This window comes from Ailuropoda melanoleuca, chromosome 3, assembly GCF_002007445.2.
Source record: "Ailuropoda melanoleuca isolate Jingjing chromosome 3, ASM200744v2, whole genome shotgun sequence".
Lineage (NCBI taxonomy): Eukaryota > Metazoa > Chordata > Mammalia > Carnivora > Ursidae > Ailuropoda > Ailuropoda melanoleuca.
Window position 1 is genome coordinate 48,315,646 of NC_048220.1, and position 18,670 is coordinate 48,334,315.

Consider the following 18,670-nt stretch of genomic DNA (forward strand, 5'->3'; position numbering starts at 1 on the left):
ACAGATAGACATAGATGCAAAGCTAATACTGTTCTCATAAACCTTATCCACCTATATTGTGTACAAAGGAAGAAGATTCAGTTTTACCATTGCTGTCTTCTGGTTTCTGTGTCATTCATGTTCTTGGATTTGTTTCTATTTTCATGGGATTCTTTCGTGGCATACATTTATATATAAGTGTTCACTTTTTCAAGTATTTGACTTACATGGATGTTTTCAGATTGGAAATCCCTTCAGGAAACTTTTCAGTGTTGCTGAGCTTTACATTATTATTTAATGCAGTAACAAACTGAGATTTTACACTTTTACATTATGGTACTTATGTCTAGGAACCAGTCTGCCCAGATACAAAGAGACCTGTGGTAAAAAGGCCCCAATTCAGAAAATGGACAAAAGGCTTTACAAATGAAGTTAATGTAGATTTGAACTGCTAATGTGTAGATAATTAGGTCTGTTTGGAAATAGTCTCTATATGGGGCTTAATCTGTTAAGTGGCTTGAGATAGGCTCTGGGAAATTCTTAAAAAAGGAAATCTGAAATACTGAGCACTATTACTCCTTTTATTTAAACTTAAAGGTGTATGACATTTATTTACTGAGCAATCCTGTCTCCTGGCAGAATAGCCCTGAATCTTTGAAAATCTGTACTACATTAAGAGAAGAAGCCCTGATCAAAGGAGAAGTCCTCTCCAGGAGAAGCATCCTGTTTTGCTGTGGCTTTAGCTCTGAATCAGGTAAGGCTTTGGGGTGCACATTAGTGAACCAAGAGTGGGAAGACTTGACTGCTTTCATTTGTTCTTGTTTTTATTTATTTATTTTTTCCTTCTGTCTGTATTGTAAGGGAAATTTCCCATAAAAAGACCAATGCCTTTGGTGCCATGGCAACCTATGTGCATACCTGTGCCTCCAAAGGATGTTTTTGTTTACAGTTGAGGACCTGCCATGCATTGCTGCTTAGAAGGGTCTGGCCCATATTCTATGGAGCCTCAGTGAGAGAAGCTCTACTCTGAGAGAAATTTCTCAAGTAATTCAAGTGAAAATTTCAAATGATTGGTTTACTGTGTAATGTTTTCAGAACAGTTTAACTTAATCCTCTCCAAAGTGAAATTTACCTCAGGTGAATGAGGAATCCTGGGTCAGCTCATTGTTTAAGTGGGGTCATCTTACATTTCTTAGTTCAACCCAAATACTTTTATTTGGAAGAGGTTTCAGTGATCTTTTTGCCTCCCCCGTCTCTGGACAAAGAAGTGGAGGCAGCTGAGGTAAGAGAGAGAAGAGAGGACCTACCTGCTGTCACAAGCAGTAAAGGACAGTTAGAGCTGCAATACCCTCCTTGAAGAGCCCTTCCCAAGAGGTCCTATTCCAAGGCTTAAGAAAATGTGAAGTATGTTAAATGTTTCCTATGTGTAAAAGGAGATTTTAGGGCAGCAAAAATAACCAAGCCAGTTTATTTATCCAGCTGGTAAAGAATGGTTGGAGAACCCTTGTTTATCATTAATTAGAAATGAACATATCAGGGCGATCTATTTGGATCTACTGCTAAGGAAGTCATTGAAGGACAAAGACTGAAGAGGATACAACAGTTGCTAGTTTCTACTGCCTTAACTTTCTAAGCTTCACTGTCTGGCCGGGGAGATTGCTTTGTCTGAATTTATCATGAGCTGAAGGAGATGAATTAAAGTCCCTTTTTAAGAATGTTTGTTTCTTTTTGTAGCTCCTGTAGTTTCTTCCTTTATGTGTGTTTTAAGTTACGCCATTTGGTGCATAGATATGTACAGTTATGATATAACACTGATGCATATATCATTGTGAATCTGTCACTGTAGCATTATAAAGTGCCGCTCTTGGTCTTGTTTCATGCTTCCACCTGAATTTCACCTTGCCTAATGTTAATATCTCCCCTCTGTTTTTGTTTGCCTCTTTGGTTTAATTAGGTTTGTATTTGCCTCCTTTTCCTATTCTTTTATTTGCAGTCTTTCTGAATTGGTTTGTTTTTGTGTATCTCTTGTACACTGCATAGATTTGAACTTTTGTTTCATGATACACTGCTAGTCTTTCTTTTAACTTTGCCCATCTGTATAGACATGGAATAGTTAATCTTAGGTTTTAGTTATGCTTTGTTTTTATAACTTTTAAAATTCCTTACAGCATGTAGTGGTTTTCTTTCTTTTGGTTTGTATTTTAGCTTTAGTGGTTACTTTAAAACCACTAAATTTATATGATTTAATATGCTTAGTCCTCTGATTACCTTGACTGTACCTGTTAATGCCCTACTGTAAGTAAAGCTGAAATTAGTATATTTCCTCTTTTTTCTCTCATTTTCCTTCTTCTCCACCACACAGTTCTGATTGATACGTTACCTTTCATAGTACTCGTTTTTCTCTTAAATGTGCCTGATTTGTCAGCTTCAAATGCTATTATTCTGACCCCATGTAATAAAGACAAGGCAATAGGCGTACTTTCTCTTACATTCTTTCTCCCTTTGTCTGCATTATCCGAGAATATAACACTTGTGCTCCATTCTGTAACCATATTCCCCACATTTGTTTTAGTCCTATATATATTTAAACATATATTCTTACATATATTTAAATATACTCATATATTTAAAAATATTCATTTTCTATTGGTTTTCCAGTCATCTCTTTGTTGACTGAAATGTGTCTTCTAGTAAAGTGTCTTCCTTCTTCAGAGGAAGAGAATTCCCCAAGTTGTTGGTATTTAAAATTATGTGCCTGGTTTTTTGGCTTGAACTATATTTTGACCAGATATAAAATTCTGAGGTGACACTTGTTTTTCTTGAGGTTTTTCTATGCATTGCTCTTCTGTCTTCTGGTATAGAATATTGCTATGGAGAAATCTGAGACCAGCCTGATTTTTTTTTTTCCTGCTTCTGAGTTACTTGATCTTGTTTGTTTTTCTCATTACTGTCCTCTGTATCCATGGAAACATTTCTCTACTGGGGTTTCTTCATCTGCCGGTTATTTTCTGATTTTGATTCTTTCTGATTTTTATATCCCTTTTCTCACTCTTTTGTTCCTCCTAGTGTCTTTATACAGATCATGCGCTGGTGCATTTTTGAGTGCTTGTCATTGAAAACAAGTTTCTTAGACCAACTGCTTACAGAAAGAAGATTCATGTCAGAGAGAGACCAGAGCCATGATGCCATGCTCTAGACTAGTAGGAATTTTTTTTATGTATGCGTTTTGGCTACAAAATGCATAGGCTTTATTTCTCCCTGGCTAATGGGAATAGGCATGGAGGCGGTTTTCAATGAAAAATCTCATTCTCTGCCACTACCGTAGTGACGGACTGTTTCCTATAAATACGACTTATCTGTTTAAATTCTTGGTTAGCCTCACCTTTGCCACCAAAAGCGTCCAGAGGACTTCTCATTACTAGTCCTGAATTCTGTTACCATCACTGTAAACGGAATTCAGGTGTTGTACTTCAGGGGATGCCCCTCACCTTTGAGAACTACTTGGTGGGCTCTTACTAAGATAGGCAGCAGTGGTCTCTGCACACTGCTTTGTCCAGACGTTACTCCTGTGCTCCGTCTCCTGTGTTGTTGCCAGTGCTTCCATCTCTTCTGTAGTTTGAACTTTCTGCTCTCTTCTAATGATGGCAAAGACGGAGTTGGCATTTCTGCTTCTCAATCTTGTTTTCCTTTTCTTTTTTTTTTTAAGTCTTCCAGTGGGATAAGGAGAAATGCCAACTTTATGCCTCCATCTTAAAAACTGGAACGCAGGCAGGTTATTAAAACATTCAGTAATCTTCCAGTTTGGGAATGCGAAGGTCACAGGATGGAAGGCACAGCACTGGGAATATAGTCGATGGCATTGTAATAGCACTGTGTGGTGACAGATGGCAGCTACACTTGTGGTGAGCCAGCATAATGTATAGAGTTGTTGAATCACTAAGTTGTACTGAAACTACTGTAACATTGTGTGTCAACTCTACTTCAATAAAAATAAAATGTTTTGGAAGTTATTTTTAAAATTCAGTAATATGCAACTGTAGGAAACATTTTATAGAAAGTTCATTTTTGATTACCAAAAAAACTTTTTATTTGTGGACTTCAAAACCTCTGGGGCACCATAAACAGGAATACCCTACTATCTTTAAACGACCTTTATGTGAGACCCCTGGGTGGCTCAGTCGGTTAAGCATCTGCCTTCGGCTCCGGTCATGATCCCAGGGTCCTGGAGTCAAGTCCCACATTGGGCTCCTTGCTCAAGGAGCCTACTTCTCCCTCTCCCTCTCCCTCTGCTGCTCCCCCTACTTGTGCTCTCTCTGTGTCAAATAAATAAATAAAATCTTTTAAAAAATGATCTTTATGATAGCAGAAGAATGTTCATATGATTTGGAGTATAACTTGTTTTTCTTTCTTCTAGAACCAGGTGGCGAAAGCTATATCCTTTTTTTCCCAAATCATGAAGCAAGAAAATGTACTCTGTGCCAATTTAAATGTAAGTGACTTCTTTATTGTTTAAAGTAAGGCTTGAAAGGTGGTAAAAATGATGTTTAGGTTTTTTTTTACCTATGTATGATGAATATTGATCTCCAAAGATCTTGATTCAATTCAGTGATTTATTGAGCTCTGTGTTACAGTATAGGCCCTGTAACAGGAGTCAATACAGGCATTTCTAAATAGGTGGAAAATGTAGATACAAATAGGTGGAAAATGTAGATAAATGTAGCTCAGATACGAGATGTAGCTAAATGCCGCAGGTATAACACAAGACTACAGAAGGCTGTAGATATAGAGAGGAAGGAGATGGACTCTATTTTCTCTTGATTAAGACTTGAGAAAAATCTTTGTGCTAATTGCATCCAATTCATGGTACCTAACATAGGAGTTAGTATACCTACGGTGCATAAAATAGTGCTTGATATGGTAAGCACTCAGTAAATGTTAGCTGTTTTCATTCCGTGTTTCCAGGCTGCCATGGCCCATCTGCCCCAGTAAGCAGTGAGTCATCCACACCTTTCTGGAGCAATGAAAAAGACTAGGAGACTCTGTGGTCATTAGAGACATCATGTACCCCACTCAGCCAGCCCCTACTGAGGCCCTGCTTATGCTGAGTATACTTATGTTATGGGGTGTTGAAAAGAAAGCCCCTAACTTTCAAGAACTTAGTCTCCTGAAACATTAAGGGATCAAGATGAGAAATACATTGTCAAAAGAACAGAAACGTATTAATACCAGTATGGTATGAACTAGGATAAGACCTCACAGCCAGTGCAGTGTTACAGCATAGGGAGTGAAGGGCCGGCCAGTGGGAACAGACTGAGCGTATCTCAGGGAGGAGAGAATTGCTGAGCAGTGTCTGAGGGAGGACAGGGCCATGGAATTAGAGAGATGAGGGTGAAAGGGCATTCTCTGTTGGGAGATTAGTTTTGCTGAGGATTCCATTTAAAAGAATGTAAACTTTCAATCATAACCACTTCTTATTAGCCTTGAGCTCATCCTCAGGCAACTTATTTAAACTCTATGGTCCCCATTTTCCTTTTATCTGAAGCAGCAGTAGTGATAAATAATTACTGTCCTTTCATTATGAAAATTGAAAGAATAATGCATTGTAGTAGTTAACACACTACCTGGCATGTAATCAGTGTTCAGTGAGTGCTTGGTAATACCAGTTTTATTTGTTTGAAATGAAGTGTGTTACACAAAGAGGAATATTTATATGTAACAAATCCTAGAACCTAGTAAATAGGAATTGGGTATGACTCCAAGGTTCCATGGTTTTCATTTCTTCCATAGTCATTATCCTCAAATGTCACCCCCAGACCAGTGCCCAGATGACTTTCAAGAGAAGGACTAGATGAGCCTTTATGGTAAACTTTGAAGAATAAGGTTGCCAAGATGTCTGAGATAAGAATACCTTATATTTGACCTCACATTGACTTTTCAAAGTCCTTTCATGTGAGGGAAAGATGAGCCTGGAGAACCAGAAAGATGGGCATAGTGATAATAGAGACCCTGAAACAAAGGATGGTTTTGGAAGGGAAGAGACTAAATACTAGAAAAGTATCCAAAAAGAGATCTTGTAGTTTTTAAAGGATGAGCCTAGAGGGGGGATGAATGTCAGAGCTGTCAGTTAAGAGCTCATCTATATAAAACCAGCAGTGGATCTGATAGGAACTGACAAATGCCGCAAAAAAAGGAAGTAAGAGGACTGAGAAGTGAGTTTAATAAGACATCAGTGGTGAGGCAGAGGAATCATCAGAAAAAGACAAGGAAGAAAGAGACAGAAATCTAAGGGGCTGACAGCCTTTCCCATCAGAGCCTGCTGCAGACAGCCCCTATCCCATGACTGCATGCCTACGCAGAAACTGCAGGTCAGAGCAAATGGGTCAGCCTAAAAAGCTCACAGGCATAAGCAGATCTGGGAGGTCAGGGTGGCAAAGGTCCAGAATCCAGAAGTTCAGGCTGTTTGAGCCAACAATATCAGTAAGCCAAACACGTTAGGAAGCGTGGTCTTCCAGCAGGTGCCATATGTGTTGTACCTTCTTCTCTGCTTCCTACTGGATTTGGACAGCCCTGGGTATCCAAGTATATCATTGCTTCTTGGGGGGGAGGGGAGCAGCCTGCAGATGAACTCATTTTGTGATTGGACAGAAGTAGAATTGCAAGCATTTCAGGCGGTTCATGGCATCATGAGGGAAAGTGGTACACAAGAGTGTGGTGAGAGGAGTGTTCTTTGGATCATTGGTAGCTTTTCTTAGAGTTGAAGTGAGCTTGGAGGGATCTGTAAGGGTTGTGGTGAGAAATTGAAGAGAGAGAGATCAGCAGAGTTTTAATTTACTTTAGGTAGCAACTTAATACTCTGGTTCATTTTATACAATACTGTAGAAACAATATTTGGCCATATCATACCTGTGGAAAATGGAGATTCAAAGAGTAAATAAATCACCTAAGTTCTTGAAGCTAATTATGTAGCAGAGCAGAGTCAGAGCTTTAACACGAACGTGTCTTGACTACAAAGTCGAGGGTTTCCCTACCACTCAAGACCTACAGAGACAAGGGTTGTGTCTTTTTTATCCAGGATTGGAATTAGCTGCTCCTCCTGGATGATGAAAAGGACATAGGATAGGATGTCAAGAGGCCAAGGTGCCAGTAGTACACATACTCCATGTCCTTGAGTTTAGATGCTTCATCTCTTGCAAACCTTGGCTGTCTGTCACAGTTATTATGAGAATCTCATAATAATTTTTTTCATATGAGAAAGTGTTTTGTTGGAAATAAAACATAGGCTGCTGAGAGTGTAGCTATCCATTCATAGGAGGAAGAGAAATCCAGAGGATGGTGGGACGTATGCAGCAGGAGTCGCTCCTGTTCTCTGAGAGCTGGAAAGGAAAGGTAGCTGATCAAACTTGGTGAAATGGGCATGTTTATGGCAAACACTGTGTAAGGAACCTTGAACTGATCTTGAATATGAATCATCCCCTCCCTGAATTGGGTCACAGGAGTATATGTTGTTCGGAAACTTAAAGACCATTTTATTGTTTAAAAACGCTCAGTCAGGAACTTTTTCCAAATGTCCAATCTAAGTTGGTCATGTTTCAGTGTAAACCTGTTTTGGCTTCCTTAGGGATATGAAAAAGAGATGGTTGCCATTCTCGGGTTTAATAATCTCTCAGATTCAGATCTCTGTTATTAGAGCAGGTTTTTAAAAGCTGATTTAATGGGCCCTAGCTTCTCTAAGGCTGAGTCATCTACTTGGAATCCTTAAGGGCAATTTGTTAATTATTAAGAAATGGAAACCTGACAAATAGGCTGAGTAGAAAGTCTGTTCAGTCAGCAGTAGCAGAAATAAATGAAGTTTTTTTTCTGATCTACTTTAAAAATTAATGTCTTATACTAAAATTTTTTCCTGCTGCCATTTGGAATTTGAACTCACCTAATTTTTCCCCCTCAACTTCATTTTCTTTTCATCAAAATTACTCCTGCTGCCAATATGACCCAGAGGGCCTGATTTTCCATTTTCCCAGCTAATACTTGCTACACACTGAATTGATTTAGCAGATGATCTCGTTGAGGCACATGCATGTTGGCTCTGCTGTCTGAATTTAAACCCATCAATCTCAAAAGAACTATAGTCCCCTCTTCAACAGTGTTGACCAATATCAAAGGATTAATTTCCACTTCTAAATATGTTTGAAAGTAGCCAAGACCAACATGAGGTAGCTTTCCACCAATGTTATTTGAATTCTAATCATGTCTCTAGAAGTAAGGCATGTCTCCAAATGGACACCCGTTTTGGAGTTGAATTACCTTGCAGGGGAATTGGCAGTTGGTTAGTTTTGCCACTTTTATCATTATTTGTTAACACAGATAAATATTTTAATGCCCCTTTCTCCAGTCACTAAGGTCGCCCTAAAGTTAGAGCCCATGCTAGGAAGTCTCCTGGGCTATATGGGGTAGGCAAGGAGACAGAACTCATTTCTCATAAATCCCTTTGTGGCAGCATCTTGCCTGTATGTGGAAGTTAAGAATTGCATTTTAGTTGGAGCAATATAGACCTGAGAAAAATAAGAGTCTATACAAATGAAAAAGTTTGTTTTTCTTCAATGTAGAGAACCAGAGATGGTCACTTTGGGTCTGGTGTGACATTTTATGGTAACATCAGGAACCCAGCCTCTTTCTGTATTTTCACAATACCATCCTGAGCATATGTTTTCCATCTATTACACCTTTTCCAGCAAGAAGTAGGAAGAATGAAGAACAAAGAAATTGGGCCCCTTTGAGGATGCTTTCCCAAATGTCTCACCCAGCCACTTGTACTTACATGTTATTGGCCAGAACATAATCCTGTGACCACACCTAGTAGCAAAGAAACCTCAGAAATACAGTCTTTGAGTTTTGTACATGACAGCATCAGTTGAAGTTAGTTCTGTTAATCAAATAAGAAGGGGGGGTGGATATTACTTAGAAAACTAGCAGTCTCTACTGCCCTATGATATTCTACGTCAAATATAGCAAACTTGAAAAGAAAAAGACAAAATGCAAATTGCTGCATGTTCAGGGCCTCTCTTCCCTTTTTTTGGTCAAATGCATCCAACGATTGTGAACATTTCTTGAGGTTTCAGAAAATCAGAGGGGCATGGGGCACCTGGGTGGCACAGTCGTTAAGCATCTGCCTTCTGCTCAGGGCATGATCCCGGCGTCATGGGATAGAGCCCCACATCAGGCTCCTCCGCTGTGAGCCTGCTTCTTCCTCTCCCACTCCCCCTGCTTGTGTTCCCTCTCTCGCTGGCTGTCTCTCTCTGTCAAATTAATAAATAAAACCTTTAAAAAAAAAAAAAAAGAAAAGAAAATCAGAGGGGCAGAAAATGTCCTTCTATGGTTGTTTGAGTAGTTTTTCTTACCTAAATTCCCCCCTATTCCTTGCTAATTTTCCTAGCCTTTTGTTTGCAATCTTTAAGATTAAAGCAGTGTGCTGTGCCTTGATCTGGTTTTCCTTAACCATAACCTAAGGTTTCAGCTTGAGACAAGCTCTCCTAGCTTTACATTTTTTCTTGGCTTTTCGTCAGTAACGGCCTCATCTATATTGCCCTTCATCAGTATATTTCGAGGTATCGAACTTGACTCTTGGGATCCCTTCTGAATCATAGATAGTCGCTGGAGGCAGGGAGAGAAATTGGGAAAACTTAAGAAGAGATGTTGAAATCTTCCAGGAGCACATCATTAATAGTTTCTAGCATGGAGCTCCAGGAGGCTTATCTGTGTAAATTGCTAGGGGACCTCAGCTCTCCTTCTCATTCATTTTTGTCGAGGGTCTACTAGGTGCCAGGCACTAGAGACATAACACGTAACAAGGTCGACTTCTCCTTGCCCTCAATAGGACAGCTGCCAACCCAGTCAGTTGGTTTTTATTAACAAGAGTTTTGGGACGCCTGGGTGGCTCAGTCGTTAAGCGTCTGCCTTCGGCTCAGGGCGTGATCCCGGGGTTCGGATTGAGCCCCATGTCAGGCTCTTCTGCTGGGAGCCTGCTTCTTCCTCTCCCACTCCCCCTGCTTGTGTTCCCTCTCTCGCTGGCTGTCTCTCTCTCTCTCAAAATAAATAAATAAAATCTTTAAAAAAAAAAAAAAGAGTTTGAAGTACTATTGGGAGTTAGAGATTTTACCCTACTTTTAAGCTAACAAGTTAACCTTCCATAGTTTTGTGAATACTAGTAGAGTTCACAAGGCACCGAGAGGTGAAGGACAGTTATTAATTAAAGCAGTAGTAGTAGCCACGACATTAGCGTTTTGCATCAGTTTCTTGAACCCAATTCCCACAAGGTGACACAAGGTCTGTATTCCTCTTATACATACAGGAGGTTACAGTTTAAGAGAGGTATCTTGAATTTGGAGAACTCAGATCTCTCAAAATGGGCAGTAAGCATATCTGCCCTTTTCTCTGCATGTAGCACTGTGTATGTCTTTCCAGGGTGTTGGTTATAAGGATGTCCTTGAAAAAATAGTCTGGAATAAAGGCAGTCAGTGCTTCTGCTTGAATGTGAGAAACCTGTGGAGTGTTGCCTCCTAATGAAAGGTGCGCTCATGAATTTGCCTTTGCTTGAGGACACTGAACTTACTTCGAGCTCTTTGGATTTAATCCACTTGGAATCATTTCATTCTGTTCTTTGGGGCCAAAGATAACCCCTCATCCTGAGTTGCTCAACAAACTTAAATTATTATAAAATGGACTATAGAAAGAACTGAGCTCATTTGCTATAAAAAGAGGAATAGCTTTTCCAGAAATACTACTTTTCCAAAGAATCAAGAGCCTTTAAAATGTGTACATCCTTTGGCTTCGTAATTTCAATTCTGGAAAAATCACGTCCTAGATTGAAAAGTTGTTTTTTTTTTTTAGTGTGTGCACATTTATCAATATATTGAAGAGTGGTATTGCTTAAATTAATGAATCGTTTTATGTATATGGTAGATTGATGTGCATTCATTATTAAAAATGAGGTATTCTATAATTTCTTAATGAGAAAATATTCATTGTGTAATAATTGACAAGAAGCAGAATCAGATCAGAGGAAAATTATAATTTCATGTATTACCTTCCAAATATATTAAACACTGGATAACATTAGTTGGGGAATTCTGGTTTATTTTTATTTTCTTTAACCTTTTCTGTATTTTTCAAATTGTACTAGTGAACATTGGTAACGAGGGGAGGGAATGTGTGTTTTTTTTTAAGACTTTATTCATTTATTTGAGAGAGAGAGCATGAAAGAGAGAGAGCAAAAGAGGCGGGAGGGTCAGAGGGAAAAGCAGACTCCCTGCTGAGCAGGAAGCCTGATGGGGACTCTATCCTGGGACTCCAGAAGCATGACCTGAGTGGAAGGCAGACAACCGACTGAGCCACCCAGGAGTTCGGGAAATGTGTTTTTTTTTTTCTTCTGTTAATTATGTCTGTCTGATGGAAGGTAGTGGTACCATTTTAAAAGCTAAGTACAGTATCCAGTTCTGAAAGTTCCTTAATGGCTGCAGTGTAAATAGGAGTACCTCATTAAGCCCTGAACCAGCTTCTACTTTATACCTGCAGCAACTGATTTGCCCACAATTTCCTAACCTAAATAAATAAACAAAGGTAAAGGTATCTTTTGCACTGGAGTCAATCTTACGAGATTGTGTGATGTCCTCCCCTCTGAATCTAGAAGGAATAGGGAGGAAGGAACTGATAGTAATGTTTGAGTACCTCCTGTGCGCTGACATTTTATTCGACGTTCACAGTAACTCAAATGTGAGATGTAAACCTATTTTCCTCATTTTACAAATACAGACGTTGGAAGAGATTAAATACGTGGCCAGAGTCATACAGCTTGGTAATGGCCTATGCCAGGATTCCAGCCCAAACATGCCAGACTCCACAATCCCTATTTTCTGTATTTCTACCTTTAAGCAAATTTTGAAGTTGAGATGTTTTGATTAGCTATTGGAAAATAAGTTTTGGCTGATAGACATATATTCAAAGCATTTTTGAACTTGTGCAAGAGAATGAATTAGGAAATAGCATGAAAGCAGGTAGATGCCTATAAATGTAAGCTTTTGTAGCAGGGTACATATCTCCTTGTAGAGCACTGGCTCAGTCTTGTTTTTGCTTGTTTGTTCTTTGTATTCAGATTTTGATTCATATCCAAGCAAATATGTTGAAAACCCTGATAGAGATACTAAAGGATGCTGCAGAGGGAAATTTATCAAAATTTGTGAGAAGACAGGAGTTCTCAGAAGAAGTGGTGAGTATGTGATTGCTGTGGAAATCATTTAAAGGTGAAAGGGCTCTCATTAAAATGTGCACTTACTGTCTTCATTCTCTGGGCTGCCACCTTAAGCACTGTCAAATATGGCAACCCCTCTCTTCTGACTGTTATAAGACTTCTGTGTTTGGGTGCAACAGTATTTTTCTTACAACAGAAAATACCCTCTGAAATTCTGGGAAAACTTTGTCCTTTTACATTATTCTCACCATCCTGCTCCCCCCCACACACACACTGTTTTCCTGGGTCCCCTCTGCTTTTCTCTTTCCTTTCTCCTCAAGCCTCCAGTGCCTTCTCCCCACTCCACCACCCCTGCTTCCTGTTTCAAGGAGCAATCAGGAGAGAACTGCTGCCACAGGGACAGCCTCTTTCTGTCCCTGTGTGCTCAGCTTCCCTGCCAAGGCTGTGGTGACTACACACACTTCTCTAGAGCAGGCTCTGCCATTGAGCCCTGGGGCCCATCCCTCTGACGCACTGCACGGCATCAGTTCAAAAAATGTCTTACGCTCTTTTGAGCATCATTAATATCCCCTTCCCTGTGGATCATTCTCATCAGCAAACAGCTACAATATTTCTCATCCTAAAAAAAAAAGTCTTGGGTGCCTGGATGGCTCAGTCAGTTGAGCGTCTGTCTTCAGCTCAGATCATGATCCCAGGCTCCAGCGATTGAGCCCTGCATTGAGCTCCCCACTCATCACGGAGCCTGCTTCTCCCTCTGCCTCTTTCCCTCCCCCTGCTTGTACTCGCACACTTGCTCCTCTCTCAAATAAAGAAGTCTCCCCTACTTAAACAAATGAAAAGACATGCTGTGGGTTGAGATAGGAAGACTCAGCCCCATAAAATCAGTTCTTCCCAAGTGATTGTAATAATGTAACCTCCTAATAAAAGGTTTCTTTCTCTAGTCAAGGTTTACTAGAAAGAACAGACTAGCAAGAATAACTGGGAAAACCCTGTGAAAGAAGAGCAGGAGGAAGAGGTACTAGACCTGTCAGATATTAAACCATATTAAAGCTTCTATAATTAGAGCTGTGGTTTTAGGTACTGAATAGACCAGCTAATGGAATTGTATAAATATTTCTGCAAAACTATAAAATGAAAGTAAATAAAAATGATAAGCAATTTCCAAACATTGAAAGCAAAATGAAGTGAATGAACCCATGTCTCACACTAATGGCTTAAGCGCACAAGTAGGATGGGACGCCTGGGTGGCTCAGTTGGTTAAGCATCTGCCTTCAGCTCAGGTCATGATCCCAGTGTCCTGGGATCAAGTCCCTCATTGGGCTCCTTGCTCAGCTGGGAGCCTGCTTCTCCCTCTGCCTGCCGCTCCCCCTGCTTGTGGGTACTCTCTCTCTCTCTCTGACAAATAAATAAAATCTTAGGGAAAAAAAAATGCACACAAAGAGGAGTTACTGTAAGTCATTTGAAATTTAGTAATTTGTACATCTATAGCTAAAGGGAAAAAAACTGTAAGGAAATCATAAATTACTGGCCGTGACCAGTTTGTTAGTAATGATAATTGGTGCTGTCATTTTGAGTTATGAAGGGGCCTGTTGCTAGGTTCTTCCTCCCTCTCTTGACTTTTGATAGTACAGGTCCCTGCTGGCGTCTGAGATGGCAGGGTAGGTGGTAGAGCGCCGCTGGCTCCTTTCTCCCCGCCTCTGCCACACTGTTGCCCTCCCAGCCCCTTCCCGTTTTCACACTTCCACCCAAAGGCTTCTTCCTGCTGGCAAAAGGAGCTTGTCAGGAAACTGACTGGATATGATTAATTTAAAGCTGCTTTCTATTCGAATTCTTAGCTTTCTGTAGGTTGTGGTCCACCCAAACCCTTTTGGAGTATGTTTAAAAAAGGTAGGAGAACTGGGAATGTAAATGGGTTTTAAAGTGCACAGTTGGGTGCATCCATTACTGACACAACTTCAGTTTCTCATAGCACAGTTTCTCACTCTACTTAGACCTGGTCCGTCAGTATGTTGTCCCAACTATATGACTACAGCATCCAAACAAACTCCACATTGAAAAATACTGATTTTTATCTGATTTGTTTTCCCCCAAATTCTGTAAGCCTGATTTACTTAAAAAGCTCCGCCTGTAGTTGTGTGTATTCCCTGGCTGTTGTGAGGCTGTGCGGGGAACTGCTATTGAGAAATAAATGACTCCTCTGACTCCAATAGCATTTGAGCCAGCTCTCAATATGCTTGTGAGACTACATGTGGAGACCCTTCTGCTGTAAAACTTGCATCTTACAAATGCACTGTTTAGTTGATACCAGCAGTTATTAAAAATGTCTTGTGTGTGGAGATAAGGTGCTGTTATACCACCAGAGGAATTTTGAAAAGAATTCTTGATTTTCTTAATTACTATGACAAAAACCACTCCAAACATTAGCTGTTGCTTCATTGATTTCTTTTTTGAAACTAAACTGACAATGGAGTACAGTCTCTCTGCTTAAACAGTAGAATGGTCCTAATGTTCTTTTTCAGAACATGAAGTGCTAGAATTTCTTACCTGAAGGTTCAGTGGGGACCCCTTGTTTGAAAGGAAGATATGCCAGCTTCAAATAGGGTTATGATATATTTAGAAGATGACCAGAGGATTTCTTAGGGACCTTGAATACAAGTAAATTTCATCAAGAAATGTTAGATTGTATCATTTCTTTTTTTAAAGAGAAGTTTCTTTTGTTTTTTTTAGATTTATTTAGTTGAGAGAGAGAGCATGCATGCATGAGAGTGCCTAAGTGGGGGGAGGGGTAAGGGGCAGGGGAGAGAGAGAAAGCAGACCCCTCTGCTGAGTGGAGAGCCTGATGCAGGGCTTAATCTCACTACCCCGAAATCATGACCTGAGCTGAAATCAAGAGTTGGACACTTAACTGACTGAGCCACCCAGGTGCCACAAGTTGTATCATTAATAAGGAGTGAACCAAGTAAAATGTTGATTTTGTTCAAAAAAGTTCTGCATTGTAATTTAGAGCTCACCCATTTTTGTAGATTAAATAGCAATCATATATTTGTGACTCTGATATTTATACCTTTGGTCTAGACCTCTCCTTGCCTCATGTTGGTGTATATCCAACAATTTCTTGATTTACCCACTTAGATCTTTCACAGGCATCTCAGCATGTCCAGAACAGAATTCTTGATTTGTTCCCCCTCCAAATCTGGTCCTCCCATCTTCCCCATCCCTGTTAATGACCTCACCCATATCCAAGTTGCTAAAGCCCAAATTGGGGAGATGTCTTTGATTCTTCCCTTTCCTTGATCTCTTCAACAATAAATCCTTTCAGTTGGAGCTCCCATATATATTTGTCATACATCTATTTCTCCATCTTGTGTATACATTTTCCAGTCTAGACTATCATTCTCTCTCATCTGGACTATGATGCTGGCCTCCAGATTAGTCTCTCCCCTCCCATTTCTCTACACAGCCATTTAAACCTAAGTCAGATCATGTCCTAATTTGGACCTTCTGACGGCTTCTAGAATGAATTCCAGAACAGTTACCATGTGTTATAAACCTTCACATAATTTGGCCCCACCTCCTGCTCTGATTGTTAAATTGGGCAAACTTTGTTTCCATTGCTGTTTGACTCTATCCTGGTATGTTTCATTGTATATTATGTACCATTTGAACACCTTTTTTATGAGATATTAGGAATGATTTTCAGATACTAATTCTGAATTTTGTGTATAGCTTGTGAAATCCATTCATACTTCTTTGTGCCCCAGTACCCTGGTTTTCACCATTATAGATATACATTATACATTTTCATGCATTTGTATCTCTGCTTCTTGGAAGATAAGAAGAACAAAGAAGAAATCTTGCAGACATATAATGATCTGCTCTTCTTTTTCCCAGCTGGCCAAAGCAAGGGAAAAAGTGAAGGATATGCCTGCCCTTCTAGCCAGATTTGATGAGATCTATAGGAAACTGCACATAAATGGCCAAGTCACCACTTACACGTTGGATACTCTGCTCTGCCACACCCCTGGGGACAGGAAATCCCACATGATGCTATTAAACAAGAGGACAGTCAGCCATCGGACCTTCCAGCCACTCAACCAGTCCCTGTGGGCTGAGTAACCCTAGGTTCAAACCCCCCATGGGTCTGAGCCGGAAGGGTCCTGTTTCTAGTGAGTTAATGGCTTCCTAAGAAATCAGGCATTGTACTCCAGTGGATGGTATACTAACAAACACTTGGTCTCCTTAAATTTCTGAGTTCATTGAGAACTGGCATGCTCACTGGAGTAGTTAATGTTGTGCTGCTGTGAAGATCTACATACAATCAAGCAGAAGGCTCTGCTCCTTCAGGAAGGACGCTTCTCCTGTGTAAACTTCTGAGGATCCGTGAAGGAACATGGCTGTGGTCTCCAGTACAGCTCCTGGTACCAGAGTAGAACCCAGTAAGCACCAGTGGGAAGCAGTTCACCTAAGTGGTCAACTCCAGTGAATTTTCAGGGGAGTAGTTACTCGTAGATTATACCCTTGCTGAATTCAGGAGGTCTGAAGCCTATCATGCCACGCTGGACAGTAGCCCAGGATTTTCTCACTGCTTCTGTCATCATTTATCTGTGACCCTAAATAAGATACTTGTGAACCTGCATATGGACTTGAAATTTTCATTTAAGGTTCAGTAGTGTCAAATTTTCTCAAAAATGAGAGAAATAAAAGGTTCCTAAGAAACCATCTTGAGGTTGTTTTATTTTCTCAGCAGCAAAACTAACCCAGAATTTAGCTCTCAGGACTGATAAGTAAACTAAAATTTTAACAGTTACTGCTGTGGTCATGGGCAGGCCGTGTACTTTTCGAAATAAGTGCTGATAAAAACCACATAATGCTCTCTGTATTGCTTTATTTTTGTGTGGATCATAAATACTTGGTTCTACAGCGTGTTAATGATCTTCTCTTGTCTCTTGGGATGCTTTATTTTTTTTGTAAAAATAAATGCATCATGACAGCAGGTTAAAGCTTCCTCATCCTGATCTGTCATGTGATGGTTTGAAACACAGCACTGGTGAGTTGTGCCTTTTGTTTCTAAAAGCCCACATAATGTTCAAGCCTCTCAGCTGTCTTCCTAGAGTTCAGTACACTCTTCAGTGCTGTTTCAAAAACTAGGTTTACTTTTAACTTGATTGTTTTTCAGAGTCAAGAATTGTTCATAGAATCAGCAATTTTAGATTGGGAAGAATTTTCTGAATCTGCTAATTGAATTCCGTTATCTTTCAGGTGAAGGAAATGACTCGTCCAAATTGGTATAACTAGTTGGAGGTGGGACTGAGATGAAAATCCAGATTCCTAGTCCAGTACCCTTCCTACTAGAGCACATTATGTCTCTTCAGAGAAAGAATACTAGGTAAGGGCTCCCACGACTTAGTGTGTGGCCATGGGCTCACTTCACTTTCCTTATTTGTTAAATGGGGTAATCATACCCACCTCATAGGCCTGCTATGAGAACAGAATAAGATGGTGAATGTAAAGCAAGCAGAATGGTGGCTGGCACAGAGTAAGTGCTACATAAACGTTAACTATTATAATTACCATCAGTAGCGTTCAGAATGTGGGTATCTAGTTGAAGAATTATTTAACAAATGTGTTCTTCCTTCTGCTTATGCTCTGTGAAGCCTTAGCCCCTTTTAGGGAAAATTCTGTGCCTTTATAGAATCTTAATTGTCTTTTTTTGTGTCCGGTGTTTGCAGAAAAAGGCATTTGGATTTCTCTACCTTCAAAGTCTTAGGGAATAATAGGGCATGCTTCCTGTCCCCCAACTTATCTTTTATCTTGTCTGATGTTCACAAAGAGCATTCGAATGGCTATTATACCCTGTGTGACTATGGCCCTGGTTGTTAGCTAACAACCATTCATTAGCAAAAAAAAAAAAAAAATGTGAGCAATAAATAGCATCCATGACCTTCCCAAGCCCTGCTGCTCTGAACAGCTGGCGACTATGGTGGCTCTGCTGCCGGTAAAAACTGGGCTCTTCGACCTGTTCCCAAAAGTTACGCTGAAGGGCAAGAGTACAGAGGGAACTAATGAGCCTAATGTTTACCCCAAAATAATAGATGATTCTGAAGGCTTAAGAACCATCAAAGAAAAAGTTTGCTTAGTCTATAGTGAGCATTTCATTCTTTAAAATTTCGTAATTTCTTTGAAGAATGGAGTTTTTTTGCAATCGATAATTTGCCTAAATCTGTACTTATTCTGTTAATGAGAATATTTGGACAGAACATCTTATTCCCCAACCCTATTATGTGCCTTTGTAGATTGTTTCATTTATTATAAATGTCTGTTGCTTCAGAGTCCAAAAGTCACCATGGTGAGTACAGCACAGTATAAGAAGGAGACAAAAAGATACCTCCTTAATTAGGTGTTATCAGGAGAGTGTTCTGGTTATCTCTTGCTATGTCTAAAACATGCCAG

General features: G+C 39.9%; 1 protein-coding gene across 1 annotated transcript in view; it reads left to right on the forward strand.

Moving 5' to 3' along the window:
- The window catches only part of PTCD2 (pentatricopeptide repeat domain 2), a 32,462-nt gene extending 15,523 nt beyond the window's left edge, over positions 1–16,939 (forward strand). The window contains 5 exon segments of the mRNA XM_002921339.4: positions 619–696; positions 698–733; positions 4,394–4,468; positions 12,125–12,238; positions 16,112–16,939. Of these exon segments, the coding sequence (XP_002921385.2) occupies positions 619–696; positions 698–733; positions 4,394–4,468; positions 12,125–12,238; positions 16,112–16,336 (528 nt within the window). The 3' untranslated portion in view covers positions 16,337–16,939.
- Positions 16,940–18,670: the final 1,731 nt, after the last annotated feature.